General features: G+C 40.6%; 1 protein-coding gene across 1 annotated transcript; it reads left to right on the top strand.

Annotated features, from left to right (window-relative positions):
- Nucleotides 1-16,254: 16,254 nt before the first annotated feature.
- LOC307109362 (olfactory receptor 9I1) lies at nt 16,255-17,205 on the top strand (the record flags this gene model as incomplete). The annotated part of the gene is made up of 1 exon (XM_079788047.1): nt 16,255-17,205. The coding sequence occupies one exon, from the start codon at nt 16,255-16,257 to the stop codon at nt 17,203-17,205; it is 951 nt and encodes a 316-aa protein (XP_079644173.1).
- Nucleotides 17,206-17,749: the final 544 nt, after the last annotated feature.

Below are 17,749 nucleotides of genomic sequence, written 5' to 3'. Positions count from 1 at the left end.
GGTCAAAGAAGTAAAGTGACTAGTTCATGATTTCACAGTTAGCTAAGAGGAAAAGCCAGAGCTAGAGTTCAGCTCCTTCGACATTTCCATACTTCTGAAAGGTTCCAAATTAAAAACTTCATCAGCCTCACCACAGAGCCAGAGAATTCCACATTGTTAGGGAAACCCTACTGGTAGAGTTTTAAGGTCATAAACTTTGAAATCAGACCTCAGGTCAAATTCCTAGAGACCTCAGGCAAGTTAATTCATCTTTCTGAGCCTTAATCTCCCTATTGATTTCATGGGGATTTCAACACCAAAGTCACAATATCATTGTGAAACACATAATGTACATACTGTGCCTAGCACATGGTCTGACTCACACACTGAGAATTATTTTTTTCTAAATTATGCAACAATGTAACATGCTTCTAGGTTCATGAACATTTTGGAATCTTATCTTACTAATCCACAGCCCCTGGGAGTCCCAATATCAACCCTATCATCCTTTGCAGTTCTTTTGATGTGCATATAAACAAATGGAATTGGGTACAAGACCGTGAGCAGTGAGCCGTGAAGAGCAAGCACTGTTAGGACCTCTACAAACTGTTACAGGCCAAGTCACTTTTTCCTCTCTGTTCCTGCCAAGCACCATGGCCTGGTTTCCAAGTTCTTCTCTTATTCCAAAGGACCTGCCCCATTTTTTTTAATGCCAGATCAATATCAATTCAAAAGATACATGAATCAAGCCATTCCAGAATTAGCCTGCACAGCTCATCAAGGGACAAAGCCATCACACTGAGTTTAGAATTCTAATACAGATGGAGTTCCTGCCACGTACTTGGACAATCTTGCCTCAGTATCTTTGGGTGCTAATAATTTGGAGTGCTGGAAATACTGAATGTGCACTTCAACGGTGATTCTTCTTGTAATTCTTCCAACCTGGAAATAAAAACTGAATTTGAGAAAGATCTCATAGGATTTCAGCTAAATAAGAAAATGAAACTTTGATCAATGTTTGACAAAATCTGAACTACTGGTGAAATAAAGGCCCGCATCTGATGTTCTCCCCCCACCAATTTCCTGATGATGTATTTGGGAGTGTTTTTCTTTCCGTAGGAGCCATTCTAATTCTGACCTTTGACCAAAACAATGACTTGCTCTGTTCTGAAAAGAATTTACACAAATCATTCTGACCAAAGGGGGAAAAAGAGAGAGAGAAAAGACTACCATTTATTTATTCAGTAAGAATCTACTGAGAACTCACCATGTGCCAAGCACACTTCTGATTGCTCAATGGGCGGGGTGAATGGACAAAGATCTTAGCCCTTATAGAGCAGTCATGCTAGCAGAGAGCCAAACATATACAATATATTTTTAAAGTATATTTTCTACTATAATAGATGACAAATGTTATGAATTTTTTTTAAAAGGAGCAACAGCTAGGTGTGGGGAATTGGGTGAGTCAAGTAAGGAGAGTAGTATTAAATAGGACTGTCAGGGAAGGTTAATTGGAAAGATGACATTTTAGCAGAAATGCTGGGGATCGGGCAACTATTCAGTTTATTTGCACACATCATTATCTACTAACAATAGAAAATAAAGACACAGTTCACCTGCAGTGAACCACCCCACATCCAGTTCAAAATTTGCTAAGTTCTTCAGGTCCTTGTGAGAGGCTTTCAAGGCAACTGGGTTCCAAAGGGTCAGCCTCCTAAAACGAAGAGAGGCCCCTAAGGTATCAGAGGCCCTACAATCAGCCAGTGATCACTTGGTGTAAAAGACTACAACTTAACAAAAGGAAGATAAACGATCCAATAAAAAAATGGGCAAAGGACCTAAATAGACAATTTTCAAAGAGAACATACAGAAGGCTGAGAGACACATGAAAACATGCTCAAAGTCACTAATCATCTGAGAGATGCAAATCAAAACAACAATGAGATACCATGTCACACCTGTCAGAATGACTATCATCAACAAATCAACAAACTGACAAGTGCTGGTGAGGATGTGGAGAAAAAGGAACCCTCGTGCACTGCTGGTGGGGATGCAGATTGGTGCAGCCACTGTGGAGAACAGTATAGAGTTTCCTCAAAAAACTAAAAATGGAACTGTCATTTGACCCAGTAATCCCACTTCTAGGACTATATCCCAAGAAACCAGAAACACCAATCAGAAAGGATATATGCACCCCTATGTTCATAGCAGCACAATTTACAATAGCTAAGATTTGGAAACAGCCTACGTGCCCGTCAGCAGATGACTGGATCAGAAAACTGTGGTACATCTACACAATGGAATAATATGCTGCCATAAAAAAGAAGGAATTCTCACCATTTGCAGCAACCTGGATGGAATTGGAGAACATTATGCTAAGTGAAATAAGCCAGTCAATGAAAGAAAAATACCACATGATCTCACTCATTTATGGATAATAAAGAACATTATAAACTGATGAACAAAAAGATAGATATAGAGACAGTAAAGCATCAAATAGACTGTCAAATTACAGGGGGAAGGTTAGGGAGAGGTGGGGGAGATAAGAGATCAACCGAAGGACTTGTATGCATGCATATAAGCATAACCAATGGACGCAAAACTCTGGGGGTGAGGGCATGTATGGGTGTGAGGTGGGGGGGACAATGGTAAGATATGTACACATATAATACCTTAATTAAAAATAAATAAATAAATAAATAAATAAATATTTGGGAATAGCCTAAGTGCCCATCAGCAGATGAGTGGATTAAAAAACTGTGGTACATCTATACAATGGAATACTACACCGCTATAAAAAAGAAGGAACTTTTACCATTTGCAACAGCATGGATGGAACTAGAGAGCATTATGCTAAGCAAAATAAGCCAGTCGGAGGAAGATAAATATCACATGATCTCACTCATATGTGGAATATAATGATCAACATAATTTGATGAACAAGAATAAATCCAGAGACAAATGGAAAGGGAGGGGGGTTAGAGAGCAACCAAAGGACTTGTATGCATACATATTAACATGACCAATGGACACAGACACTGGGGCGATGGGGGCTTGCCCAGGGTGGCAATGGCTGCTGCGGGGGAGGGGTCAAGCGGGGAAAAAGGAGACACATGTAAAACTTTAGATAATTAATTAATTAATTAATTAAAGTAAGACTGGAATCCAAACAATAGAGCATAGTGGCTAAGAAAGTGGGCCCTGGAAACAGACAGAACTTGTTATTCCAAACTCAGACTCAGTCATTTCTATTTGTGTGACCTTAGGCAAGGCACTTGACCTCTGGAATCTCAGTCTCAACATCTATTGCAACAACATCAGCACTGCTGTCATGTGAGAGGTAAAAGAGATAATTCATGAAAGCACATGCACTGCGCCTAGTACAGAGAAAAGAATCCATATAATTGTTACATAAGTGACTTTTCAACCACTAAGTAGTTCCATCATTCAGAAATGTAATGTATCCCCATTTTATTGCTGAGTAAGATGAGGCTCAAAATGGTTAAACCAACTTTCCCAAGTCCTGGCAACAGGACTTCAGGCTCCAGATTCACGGTACTTTCTGCTAACCTACACCTTGGCTCATCACTTTGGCCCAGAAAGTAGGATGCTATAGCCCAGCTTCAGACAACCCCAGATGGGGAGGCACAAGTCAGGAGAGCCACCTCACTCCACTGCTCCCCTAAGAAACACCTTTAGATCTCCTCTGGGGGAGGGCAGCTATTTTCCTTTGGAGAGGAGTGTCATGATAGGGGAGGGGCAGTTGATTATGATAAGCCAGAGAGAGCAGATATGGTAGGAAGGCTGGAAACAGCATCCGCAGCCCTGAATTCAAGTCCAATTTCTGCCACTGATGTACTGTGTAAACTTAAGCTACTGTCTTCCCATCTTTAGGTCTGTGTCTGCCCATGAGAAGGCTGCAATGAACAACCTAAAATGCTGCATCTTGTCCTATAACATGAAGGTCTCTCTTCTCCTCTTAAAATTCCAATGAGAAAGGGAGAGAGCATCTATCTATCTATCTATATATAAATGCCTAATATGCAAAGTGTCCTCTCTGGAGTTCGACCAACGGGGAGTTTGATCACTTGCTATGACATGTGCTGACCACTAGGGGGCGGTGTGGAATGAAGGAAGGCCCCAGCCAGCAGGCAGCAGCTAGCAGCTGCTAGGGACCCTACCTGTTCATGAATTTTGTGCACTGGGCCTCTAGTATATTAATAATGACATTAAGACAACACTCACTCTGTGTCAGATATTGTTCTAGGTGTTTTACACAAACTGCCTCATTTACTTCTCACAACACCCAAACACCGATAGTGTTATTATCCCCATTTACAGACTGGGAAGCAGGGCCTTGTAGAGAGTAAGCCATTTGGTTTAAGTAAACCACTGAGCTGGGATTTGAACCTCAGTCTATCAGACCCCAGCTCCCACCTGCCATCCCATTGCTCATGGGCATGGTAATAATGAGTTGCCATGTAGTGAGCACCTTTTTATGACCAGAATTTATATACATCGCTTTCTGCATTTGAGCAAGGAGGACAGTAACATAAGTTTAATAAAGGTTTTGGAAAATGACCCCAATTCAGAGTTGGAGACACTATATTTGTTCTTTTTGTAGTATCTCCTTTTTTTCATATCTTGCCTGCAGGGAGGGGAGGGTAGAAAAGAGTCACAGGACTGCCATCAAATTGAACTCTAATGAGGAGGGTGCAGCCACCAAGGAACCATCCCCTCTATTACAGGTTTAAGGGATCAGACAAAAGCCATGCAAGCCAACCTTGCTGCTGCTTCCTCATTATCACCTGCCTACCTGTCCTTTCCCTTTGCCCAGATCTCATTCCTCATTTTTAATTTCTTTTATCTTGCTTCATGCCATGCATTCTTACAAACCACTTTACATCTCTTTTGGAAAGAGATATTGATGAATAAATAAATGCAAAATAAAATGGCTTGTTGACCAGGAGCCAGTATAATCAGAAGGATTGGTCCTATCAGCCGCAGACCAATAATAGTGCCGCCAGAGGACTTGGCCAGATGGGTTCTGGAAAGACAGCGCATGCACGGTGGTTCAATCTAAATCAGACTAATCTACGGGTGACGAAGAAAGGCAGAGGCTCGAGAGAGAACATGGAAAGCTTGGGGAGGTCTCCAGGTCTGTGCCCCTGACGCCACAGGGGTTTCAGAAGAAAGCCCAGCAGGCGTTGGTGTTTAATCATCTTAGAGCAGAGAAAGCACTGAGCTAGGAGTCAAGAGGCTACTATGGATCAAACAAGAAAATTGACAGGAAGATGATTCTAAAAGTAAAAACATTTGCACTTGGAAGAAATTGTTAGGAGGGCCCAAACACCAGCTTTATAATAACACATATGATAAATTCACGTCTCCAGGCAGTGACCTGGGCCTCCACATTGAGACAGTGAACAGCAGGGAAGGTCCCTTAACTCAAAACGACTCCATGTGATCCTTCCAATCATCAGTGTGCCCATTTTGCAAAGGGCAGAGGAAAGCTTTAGAGAAAACTGAGGTTCCCCAGTGTTGGCTGACCTTCTGAGGAGTTGGAAAGTTCGGTTCTCTCCAAGAACAGTGCCGCTTTGCCTTGTGATGCATTGTTTACATTCCTGAACTGGTCCGAAATGATTGATAATTCCACACAGAACAGCAGATCCATTCCCTAATGATTAAGATTAAGGAAAACAAACAGCAGCTCCACAAAATCTCCCGACGGGGAGAAGAACCATGAATCTGTGCAGCCTCAGAGGGAAGTATTTGGTCCCGGGCCATTTAGATAAACTAAGTTGCTGGGGAAATATGAACAGAGCAGCAGTTTCCTATTTTTGAAGCCCACAAAATAGTTGAAATTGCTGGCTCTTAAGGATGCACAGGAAGAAAGTGAATCCTTAATGCTATGAGCCCACCATGCTCCACGGTATTAACGTCAGCATTTCATATTCTCAGAGATCTGTTATCTAATTGTTGATCAGGCACAGAAGTGCTTCTCTCCCACACAGGCCTCCCCTGGTGCACTTCTGTAACCCTAGGGTTATCTTTCTCCCACATTAGTTATGTCTGCCCAAGACCCACGGCCCCATTTTTATGTCAGCCAATGGCAAACACACCTAGGACATGGAATTCCAAAGCTAAAGGAGAAAGACCTTGAGCTTACTAATGCTCCCCAAAACAAACGTCCACTAAACCTCAGAAAACTCACAGGGGTTTCAGAAGAGAGAAAGCCCAGCAGGCGTTGGTGTTTAATCATCTTAGAGCAGAGAAAGCACTGAGCTAGGAGTCAAGAGGCTACTATGGATCAAACGAGAAAACTGACAGGAAGATGATTCTAAAAGTAAAAACATTTGCACTTGGAAGAAATTGTTAGGAGGGCCCAGGCACCAGCTTTATAATAACACATTCTGTGGAAAATGTATCACCATGCATCTGAAGAGTATTTATATAGCTCAGCAAAACTAACCTACTTTGATCCTTAAAGTCAGGCTTAAAGTTATTTAAAAATGGTGAGGAATAAAGTTTGTATGATATGCCTAAAGGTAAGTAGCCATTGCTCTCAGCTGGAAGTATGCAACAGATATTCATAAAGGACATGCCTTTATACTCTGTGCCAGGCAGTAAGCTGGACACTGGGGAGGTAGATGAATATACAGAACCAAATGCACATAGATGACAATGATTCTCCCGCTGCCGCTAAAATAGAACTGGCATCATCTATTTGTGATGGCTTAAAGAGGAAAGGGGAATAAGGGAAGGAGCTATAAGATGCTTTGATGGTCACTCAAAGTTGTCAGTATGGACTTGGGATCCCAAAATATTTGAAAGGTAAAAAACAAGCATAGCCCCCTCCACCCACACTCTCTCTGTGTTCAAGTAAAGAAGTTGCTCAATCTAGAAATGAAAATAAAGTTTCTATTTTCCCTTTTTCTTAGAAACTTGTTTGGAAAAACTTCAGTTGTTAATTTTTTAGTTGAATTGAAGCTCACAAATATATAAAAAATATCCTCCAGTGAGCCTCTGAAAATAGCAGAAAGGCAGACCAGCCTGATGTCATGGAACTGGAATGCTTTGAAGGTCTACCACAGGGGAGTCAAATCCCAGCCAGTTGCTTAAATTCTCTGAACTTCAACTCTTTCATCTATAAGATGGACATGAACAGTACCTGACTCATAGGAGTGCAACCCCTCTTCTGGGTATCCACCCCAAAAATTTGAAAACATTCGCAAACCACAAGCACCCCTCTGTTCATTGCAGCATTATTCATGGTGGTCAAACATGGAAACAACCAAAGTGTTCCTCACTAGCTGATTGGATAAAGAAGATGTGATACATATACTGTATATAACAGAATACTACTCAGCCATAAGAAAAGATGAAATACTGCCATTTGCAACAACATGGATGGATCTTGAGAATATTATGCTAAGCGAAATAAGTCAGATAGAAGAGGTTAAGAGCCCTATGATTTCACTTATATGTGGGTTATAAAACTGAAAGCATAAAATGAACAAACAAGAAAAACAAACAAATACAAACTTGTAGAAAACAGAATAATAGTATGGTAGTTACCAGAGGGAAGGGGAATGGGGGTAGTAAAGGGTAAAGAAGGTCAAATTTATGATGATGGAAGAAGATTTGACTTTGGGTAGCAAACACAATAAAATATACTGATTTTCACAGCTAGATTTTATGTGGGCACCCCTTCCCAGATCTGGTGCTCTGGCCTGGGGACCCCAGCTTGGGATTGAGAGCCCACTCTCCTCATGGGGAACCTTAACAACTGAGATATCTCTCCAGGACCTCAGCCCAATTATATACAGAACTGGGAAGAGGTCATATGAGGTCACATTTGCATTTATACTCCACCCCCTCTCATTTACTCCTAGGAGGTAAATCCAACAAGAGATGCCTTCCACATATGTCAGAAAAACTTCTTTATAGTTTTATTTTTAATAGGGTGTATTTGACAAATGAATTTTAAACATTTTACTAGTATGTAGATAAATACATATGCCTTTTATGGTTTCTTTCTGTGTGTTTTTATTTGTTTGTTTATTTGTTTTTAAAAAATACAGTTCCCCCACTAAAAGCTGACAAAGATTCACCTATATTTATAACCTTTGATATATCTGAAGTTTGTAAACTGTGAAATAGATACAGGTCAAATTTCTCTTCCCGCATAGTTAACCAACAGTTCCACCATCAGTGATTCAATTAATGTTTCTTTCTCCAGTTATGTAAAATATCACCTTTATTATATCCTAGCTTCTCATGTGTACCATTTTTGGACATGTCTGAAAAACAGTTTCAATTATTAAAGCTCTATTGTAAGCTTTCCTACTATTGTTATTTTACCAGATTTTCTTGGCTGCTTTCACCCACTTATCCTTCCAAATGTATTACAAAGATTGAAATATTTTTGTAGTAATATATAATTTTTCTAAGAAACCCCCACATAATGATTATTAAGTGACATCTTTTTCATAACATCCAATGATACTCATTTGGACAGTTTGGAAGATATTCTTCCAGATATTTAAATGCCCACATAAATATCTATATATATAAAAGCCTAAGTGACCAGTAGCTATGATGAGCACTGACCACCAGGGGGAAGACACTCAACACAGGAGCAGAAACCACAGGCATGGAAACATGGAACAGACTGTTGAATCTCAGAAGGAAGCGGGGAGGAGGGAGGGAGGGAAGAGATTAACCAAAGATCTTATATGCGTACTAGAGGCCCGGTGCACGAATTCGTGCACCAGTGGGGTCCCTCGGCCTGGCCTGCAGGGATCGGGCCAAAACTGGCTCTCTGACATCCCCCGAGGAGTTCTGGGTTGCAAGAGGGCACAGGCCAGGCCAAGGGGCCCCACCAGTGCACGAATCCATGTACTGAGCCTCTAGCAAAACAATAAATTTCTCAGAGCTGATATCAGACCTTCTTCCATTGAAATTGTTAGAAAACCCAATAAAATTGACTTAAAAAATGAAACATACTGACTCAGGTAACTGAAAATACTTGATCTGGAGCAGAGCAGCCCCAGGAACACAGATGATGTCATCAGGCTACAGGCTGTCTTTTTATAATTAAGATAGAATTGACATTGAGATATAGGTAATGTTGTATAAGTTTAAGGTGTCCAATGTGGCAATTTGATACATGTATATACTGCAGTATGATTACCACTATAGTGTTAGATAATGCCTCCATCTCCTCACACAGTTATTATTTCCTTTTCGCAGTGAGAACATTTAAAACCTAGCCTCTTAGCAACTTTGAAATACCTATAAGTTGCTAACTATAATCACAATGCTGTGCATTAGATCTCCAAAACTTAACCATCTTCTAACTGCAAGTTTGTGGCCTTTGGCCCACATCTCCCCAATTCCAACATCTCCCAGCCCCTAGTAACCACTATTCTCTCTGTTTCTATGAGTAAGGCTCTTTTACTAGTAGAGTCCACATATAAATAATATTATACCATCTTTCTCTGTCTGACTTATCTCATTTAGCACAATGCCCTTAAGATCCATCCATAATTCAAATAGCAGGATTTTCTTCTTTCTTATGACAACATAATATTCGTGTGTGACACTTTTTTTATCCATTCATCCATGATAGCCCTTTAATTTTTCCCATATCTTGACTATTGTGAACAATACTGAAATGAACATGGGAGTGCAGATATCTCTTTGAAAGAGTGATTTCCTTTCTTTTGGATTTATAGACCAAGACATGGGATTGCTGGATCATAAGGTAGCTATTCTTTCCCAGGATTGCTTTTGCTATTCAGGGTCTTTGTGGCTCCATACAAGTTTTAGGATGGTATATTCTATTTCCGTTTTTTTAAAAAAATGCCATTGGAATTTTGATAGGGATTGCCTTGAAGCCAGTCTTTCTTCATCTATTTCTTAAGAGTCCTCTGGTTTGTCTCTACTCTTCATAGTGGCATCAGAAGCTCCAGGTATAAACTCAAATGTCTATCAGGAAGAAAGAGCATCCTTAAGTATCCCAGTTACCAGATAGTGCAGCCACCTGCAGCTGCTGTGAGAGTTGGCTGCTAATCACTCACAGCTACAGCCTTCTCTGAAGTATTGACCTCAACCAAGGAATCTGCTTCTCCCAGAAATGTCTAGGGTGTTACACCTCCACATCTTGGGGGCAGTCCACAGTCAATGAATAATTGACATAGCTATAAAAGGCCAACTCCCTTGCCTAAAGGCAGAACTGAGCATGTGGTATAATTCATACTCCAGAGTTCCCCTAAGGATCAGACCAAAGCTAGATTCCAACGGAGACTGCATCTTTGCTTATTTATTTTCTGTACCCTTCACTCCTTTACAGGTTTCTTCTGAGAGCACTCCCTCCATGAAACACTTTCCCAAAAATCTCTGTCTCTGGTCTTTTTTAAGGAACTCAACCTAAGACACAATATTATATTCAGACTAGAGGCCCAGTACATGAAAATCATGCACAGGGGTGAGGGGGGACCCTCAGCCTGGCCTGTACCCTCTCCAATCTGGGACCCCTTGGGAGTTGTCTGACTGCCAGGGATCAGGCCTAAACTGGGAATAGTACATCCCTCTCGCAATCCGGGACCGCTGGCTCCTGACCGCTCACCTGTCTGCCTGCCTGATCGCCCCTAACCACTCTGCCTGCCTGCCTGATTGCCCCTAACCGCCTCTGCCTGCCTGCCTGATACCCCTAACTGCTCCCATGCTGGCCTGGTTGCTCCTAACCACCCTCCCCTGATGGCCTGATCGCCCCTAACCATTCTGCCTGCCTGCCTGCCTGCCTGATTGCCCCTAACCGCCTCTGCCTCAGCCCCGCCACCATGGCTTTGTCCAATAGGACGTCTGGAAGGACGTCTGGTCTATCTGGTCTAATTAGAATATTACCCTTTTATTAGTATAGATTCCCCCAAGGAAGAAAGGTAATAAATACTCTACAATCACCCATTTCCACAAGTTCCCCAGGGGAGGTTCCATGGAATACTATTATTATGGCATATTCAATCTCCTTCTCTACCTTGTCCCCAATTGCCACTCTCCCTTGTAAACCACTCCAGGGAAGATAGAATTGTCAGTTCTACCGAAAGTTCTGCTCTATGGCTGCCTCCCTTCTTTGGAATATATTCTTGCATCATTTGACATCTACAGTTGCAAAAACCACCCTGGCCTTGCTGAATGCTTGTTAATTACCAAAAGGGTTTATCCCAGCCATATCACTTTGGAGTGAATGGGTACAGTAAATGGCCTCTCTGACTGCCCTCTTGCTAAAAAACTTCTGATCCTACATTAATGAATGGATGAACACATACAGGGCAAAGGGCAATTCTCCTGAGAGGACTGAGTGTCTCTGGAAGGAGAAAACAAGTTATTAGAAGGAAACAAGACTGGTTCTCCAGAAACACACAGTCTAGCTGGGGAGATGAAACTAACCAAGGAACAGCCATGAACAATGTAAGGCAAGTGGAACCAAGTGCCAAACTGTGTGGTGATAACAAAGGGAAGACAGGCTTCAGAGACCAGGGAAGACATGCGAGCTGAAATAGCCAGAGAAAGCTGCCAGTAGAAACTCTGGAAATAGATCTTTACAGAAGGCTAACTAACAAGCTACTCTGCATATAGATTCAAATGACTCATATTTATACCACCCTAGCCTCATTCCCTCCTGAACCAATAATCCTTCCTTATGAAATTCTGAGCGGACAACAGAGCTAGGTTTCAGCGGCTGCAACAAGACCTGACATCAGGTCTAAAGATGGATGCAGGTGAAAGAGAACTTCACACAGTCCTCAGATCTGAGTTCCGGTCCTGGCACTAGCACTGATGAACTGGTACAGCGGGACATTGAGGGCCACTGGCAAAGAGGAACCAAGTTCATTCATTCCCTATAGAAACTGCAAATGAGCTTTCCGACTAATGAGACTTACAAGTTGCCACAAAATCCCACAAGATTTCTGTTTTCTTAGCAATATTTTTATTTTTCAATTACAATTGACACACAATATTATATTTATTTCATGTGTAGAGCATAGTGATTAGACACTTATATAACTTACAAAGTGATCACCCTGATAAGCCTAGTACCCACCTAGCACCACATATAGTTATTACAATATTATTGACTATATTCCCTATGCTGTACTTTACATCCCTGTGACTGTTTTCATAACTGGCAATTTGCACATCTTATTCCCTTCCCCTTTTTCACCCAATCCCCCAACCCCCACCCTCTCATCTGGCAACCATCAAAATGTTCTCTGTATCTATGAGTTTGTTTCTGTTTTGTTTGTTCATTTATTTCCACATGATTTGTTTTTAATCCTCTCAGATGTGTGGAGAAGATGAGATAATAAGCTCCTGCTGAAGTGTGTTCTCCCAGATAAGACTGGCTTTTCCCAAGAGCCATGGGGGCTGTCCCAGGTGCTGATTTATGATTCTGGAATAACATTTGTGCTCACTGCCTCCCTCCCACAAGACCATCCCCAAAAGCACTTTAAATATCTCACTGGTTTTCTTGGTTAAAATCTGTCAGCTACATTCATCTATTTGAGCAATACTAGCTGCTTTCTACAAAATGCTTAAATTACCTTGAATTACTTTGATTCCAAACCTAAGATAAACCCAAATGGATTATTTCATCAGGTAATTAAGATGGAATTGTGACCTTGGTAACGTTGACAGGATACTGGCTCTGAAGTAAGGTTTGCACAAACTAGGGAAGGTGAAACTGGGCAGAGAATCTGGTCATTGTCATTGTAACTTGTCATTGAATGAGACTATGTCCAAACTGGAATTTTAGCTCTTGCATAAAATATACAAGTAAGATTGGGTAGAATTTTTTAAATCTATAGATGTAATCTCTTTAGACTTATGTGTCACCAGGTAAATTTTAGAAAATATAAACACTTTCATGGGACAAGAGTGTGGTATTGGAGTGCAATATTTAGACAAGGGACATTACTGTAAATTGTGGTACTGCCTATAATTATGCTGGAGGTGGGATTGATCATATGTACTATAGCTTTGGCCTTAGAATAAGACAGAAATGTGTTAGAATCTGGGCTTTTTCGATGACTAATCATGTCATCCTAGGCAAGTTACTTAACTATTCCAAGTTTTAATCTTCTTCAGGACAAAATAATACCTTTATCACGGGGTCATTGTGTGGGTTATGTAAGATAATGTATGTAGAATGTTTAACATCCTGATCGGCACATAGCAGGTGCTTAATAAATGACTACCAATATTAGGAAGAGCAGCACACCATAGTGGTTCAGCCCCACAATTCTTGGATCCAGGAGACCAAGATTAAGATCTAAACATCTTGTCTTTCTAGCTATGAAACCTCAGGTAAAATGCTTAATGTTTCTAAGTCTCATTTTCTTCAACTGTAAAATAAAGATAAATATTTCACTCTCATAATGTTATTGTCAAGTTGAAATGAAATAAAGCTTTTCAAGTGCTTTACATGCTACCTGAGTCAGGTCAATAGCTCAGTAAATGTTAACAATAATATTTTGAGACACCAATCTCAATAAGGTGAGGAGAAATTTTGTTGAGCTCCTTCATTCTCCCCAATGAACTCAACCTTTGGAGGCAAGAGAAAGAAGAGTTTGGGATAGGTTTCAAGTTAAAGTAAGCACAAGGTTTAAGGGCATCTCTTTTCTTACCTCTTGGTAAGACTGTCACTTTTTCCAGACTCTCTCCAGAGATCTCATATTTTTCTACATTACATATTATAATCAAAACATTTTACAAGTGAGGATGTCAATCCATGTGTCCCTTGGCCTTCTTAAAATGTCTACCAGTCATAGACCTTGGCTTTTCCTCTTGAAAACTGTTCTAAGCTCAAGGAACCTGTTGTTGCCCTCTACTTTGGGCCCATCCAAGCTACTGGCACCCCAAACCCCTTCTTAAATAAAATCATACAAAACTGGGTGCCACCATTCTGGTCCTGAAATTTTTCCTTCTGGGAAATATTCTGGAAATTGACTTTCTGCAAAATAAACACACTCTACCAAATTAGGTAAAAATCCCCTTAGGTTTTCAAAAATCATGATTATGTTTCCATTTTATTATTGAGAAAACTTGGACTTTAATTTGGTTAAGCAGTTTTCCTAAGAACATAACAAAGGTGGGATATGGCCCAACTAAGATTATCTTAACCTTAAAAGGAGAAAGAAGAAAAGACATGAACTACCAAAAACAAACAAACAAAAAAAACCTCCAAAATCGAACTTAATCCTCTTCTCCCATGGAAGTTGAGTATTTGCCTAATAGTCTTAGAGGTGCTATGATTTTAAAAGTTGAGACTTGGGTCTATAGAACATGTAATTCTTTTTTCTGTAGGAGGACAGCATGTTGTGGCAGAAAAAGCACAGGATTTATGGTGAGAAAATACCAGATTTAAGTACTGATTCTGTTTCTCCAGGTGTGTGGCAAGTTAACCAACTTCCTTCACCTCTGTACGCCTAACTTTGGTCATTCATAAAATAGTCCTGGCTACACCCAATTTGTGGGGCTGCTGGAAGGATTAGAGCTAATACATAAGGTGGACCTGGCATGCATGTGGCACAAACCCAGTATGGCTGCATCTGTAGCCCTGTGACCTGCCACCTTATCTCTGGTCATATGCACTAAACAATCTTGTCCCTAAATTAGAGGGAATGTCTGGAACTTGCCATGAGATGGACAGAAAGTAGACTATGACAATTTCAGAATTAGATGTTGAGAAAGATGTTAAAATTAGTCAAGTTTTCTTATGAGTTAAAAGTAGGAAGGATATGGTTATCCAAAAAACTACAGGGAGATGTTATGATTCCAGTCATCATAAATATGAAATAAAATGTAGAGAGCAGAACGAATTGATAGCAAAAAGCACAGAATATGCCATCAAATCAAAATCATTAGCCTTCAGAACTCAGATCTTCCACTTAATAAACTAGGTGGCCTAAGACCAATTTATCTCCCAGAAGTTGAAATTCCTCATTGGTAATAAATACATAAATAGATAGAGGATAGATAGATGATAGATGATGATAGATGATAGATAGATAGATAGATAGATAGATAGATAGATAGATAGATAGATAATAGATAGATAGATAGATAGATAGATAGATAGATAGATAGATAGATAGATATAGATAGATGGAATAAGATAATAGCAGCTGCTTGAAAGTCATCCAGCCTGTGCTGCTGAAGTGGGGTGGAGGGAGCAACCCAAGAAGATTATGTTTTATATAATATGTCAGCGTCTCTCTCTCACTAATGACCCCTGATTAGAGCTGAAGGAAGCCCCCAAATCAAGACTAAAGTGGACAGAAAGAGTTTTAGTTATCTTTTTATTAATATGATGTGATATAACTGGCAAAAACATTGTGTAAGTTTAACATGTACAATGTGTTGATTTGATAGATTTATATGCGACAATATGATTACCACCATAGTGTAAACTAACATCTCCATCATGTCACATAATTATGATGTCTTCTTTGTGGTGAGAACAATTAAAAACTAGTCTCTTGGCAACTTCAGAATTTATAATACAGTATTGTTGATTATAATCATTATGCTGTGCATTAGATCTCCAGAACATATATATTCTAGCTACAAATTTGTAGCCTTAAATAACATTTAATATCATGTGACTAAGCAATTTTGACTACATGATTAATTATGTAATTACAAAAAATATATCAACAGATAAGATGAGGGAATAGTCAATATACAGAGCAGATTCATCATCTCCCAACTTCTGAAAGGTTTTCATGAGCAGAAATTAAATTGTCATGATTGTCTGAAAGGTGTAAAAACTAAGCCAATGTGTGGAAGATAAAGGTAGAGAGAATCCAGGTTCAAAAATAGAATTAACAAGTAGAGCTGTTCACAGATGGAGGCTCACCCAGCAGCTTATGACCACGTGGAAAGTATGTGGTAGAGGAGACTCCAGCATCCAATGGGGTCTAGAACTGATGCTGAATAGATTCTTTCCAAATCTAAATCCATGTGTCTCTTATCTTCACAGAATTGTCCAAATATAAACCAAAATTTGTTTGAATCAAAGCACCAGCTCATGGCTCAGTTCCAAAAATACAGGCCAAGAAGAATCAGCCAGGTAAAGGATTTCTCAAAAACAAGCTCAATAAATTCGCCTGAAAATATAAACCTAACCTCCAGAGAAAGAAACTGTATTTCAATTCTAAGGTTTTCTTCTTCTTTATTTTATTCTCATCCAGAGTTCACATTGAATTCATGGCCAAGAATAATCTCACCACAGTAACCGAGTTCATTCTCATGGGCTTCACTGACTACCCCAGGTTGGAGATTCTCCTCTTTCTGGTGTTTCTGAATTTCTATATAGTCACCTTTCTGGGGAATGTGGGGATGATTATTCTGATCCAACTGGATGTCCAACTCCACACCCCAATGTACTTCCTCCTGAGTCACCTCTCCCTTCTAGATGCCTGCTACACCTCAGTCATCACCCCTCAGATTTTGGCCACACTGGCCGCAGGCAAGACCGTCATCTCCTATAGCCAATGCGCTGCCCAGTTCTTTTTCTTCACCATTTGCGCAGGTACAGAGTGTTTCCTGCTGACGGTGATGGCCTATGACCGCTGTGTTGCTGTCAGCAACCCACTGCTCTATACCGTAGCCATGAATCCCAGAATCTGCTGGAGGTTAGTGGTGGGAGCCTATGTCTGTGGGATATCAGGGGCCATCCTGCGAACCACATGTACCTTCACCCTCTCCTTCTGTGATAACAATCAAATCAACTTCTTCTTCTGTGACCTCCCACCCCTGCTGAAGCTTGCCTGTGATGACACAACAAACACTGAGATTATCATTGTCTTCTTTGGCAACTTTGTGATTTTAGCCAATGCCTTGGTCATCCTGATTTCCTACCTGCTCATCATCAAGGCCATTTTGAGAGTGAAATCTTCAGGTGGCAGGGCCAAGTCTTTCTCCACATGTGCCTCCCATCTCACTGCTGTAGTTCTTTTCTTTGGGACTCTCATCTTCATGTATCTGCGGAGTGGCTCAAGCAAATCCCTAGAGGAAGACAAGGTTGTATCTGTCTTCTACACTGTGGTCATCCCCATGCTGAATCCTCTGATCTATAGCCTGAGAAACAAGGATGTGAAAGCAGCCTTCAAAAGGGTCATTGGTAGATACCAGGTGTTTTGGAACATGTACATCTGAGTGAGAGAACCTCTCCTTGGATCCATTTTCTTCCCATATCAATATAGTCTAAGAGACACCAACATTATACGCAGCCTCTACCCACCAACAGAAGGAAGGTAGCTAGGAACCATGAAGCACACAAGAAAAAAATGCAAATGTGGTAACATTTGTTTGCAGCAACCCTATAGTACTTTCTTCTTCTCCCCATCTCCCACCTCAGTTCCATTCCTAGAACTCAAAAGTCTCATGTTACACTCTGACATCATGATTTATAGAATCTCCGGGGCCTGAGGTGCCTTCAGTTTTTCTCTTCCCATCCCATTAATTTTTTTTTCTTTTAATAGCTGAGTAACTGGTTATCTTAGCAAATAGGACATGTTGTACTGGTATAAGACAAAACTGAGTCTCTAAATGGTCAAAGGAGGGGATTGTTTGATAAACAGGCTTTCCTCTTCACCATTCTAGAGACTTGGGTCATCCCCCCACCCCTTGCCAGGGATGTCTTCCTTCTTGCTAGTGCCAAAAGAATAGAATTTCTAAATTTGTAAATTGCCTTCCCACT

Source organism: Cnephaeus nilssonii (genome assembly GCF_951640355.1).
Source record: "Cnephaeus nilssonii genome assembly, chromosome: 13".
In the NCBI taxonomy this organism is placed as follows: Eukaryota; Metazoa; Chordata; class Mammalia; order Chiroptera; family Vespertilionidae; genus Cnephaeus; species Cnephaeus nilssonii.
The sequence above is the reverse complement of the archived record's forward strand: the minus strand, read 5'-3'. Positions and strand labels throughout refer to the sequence as shown.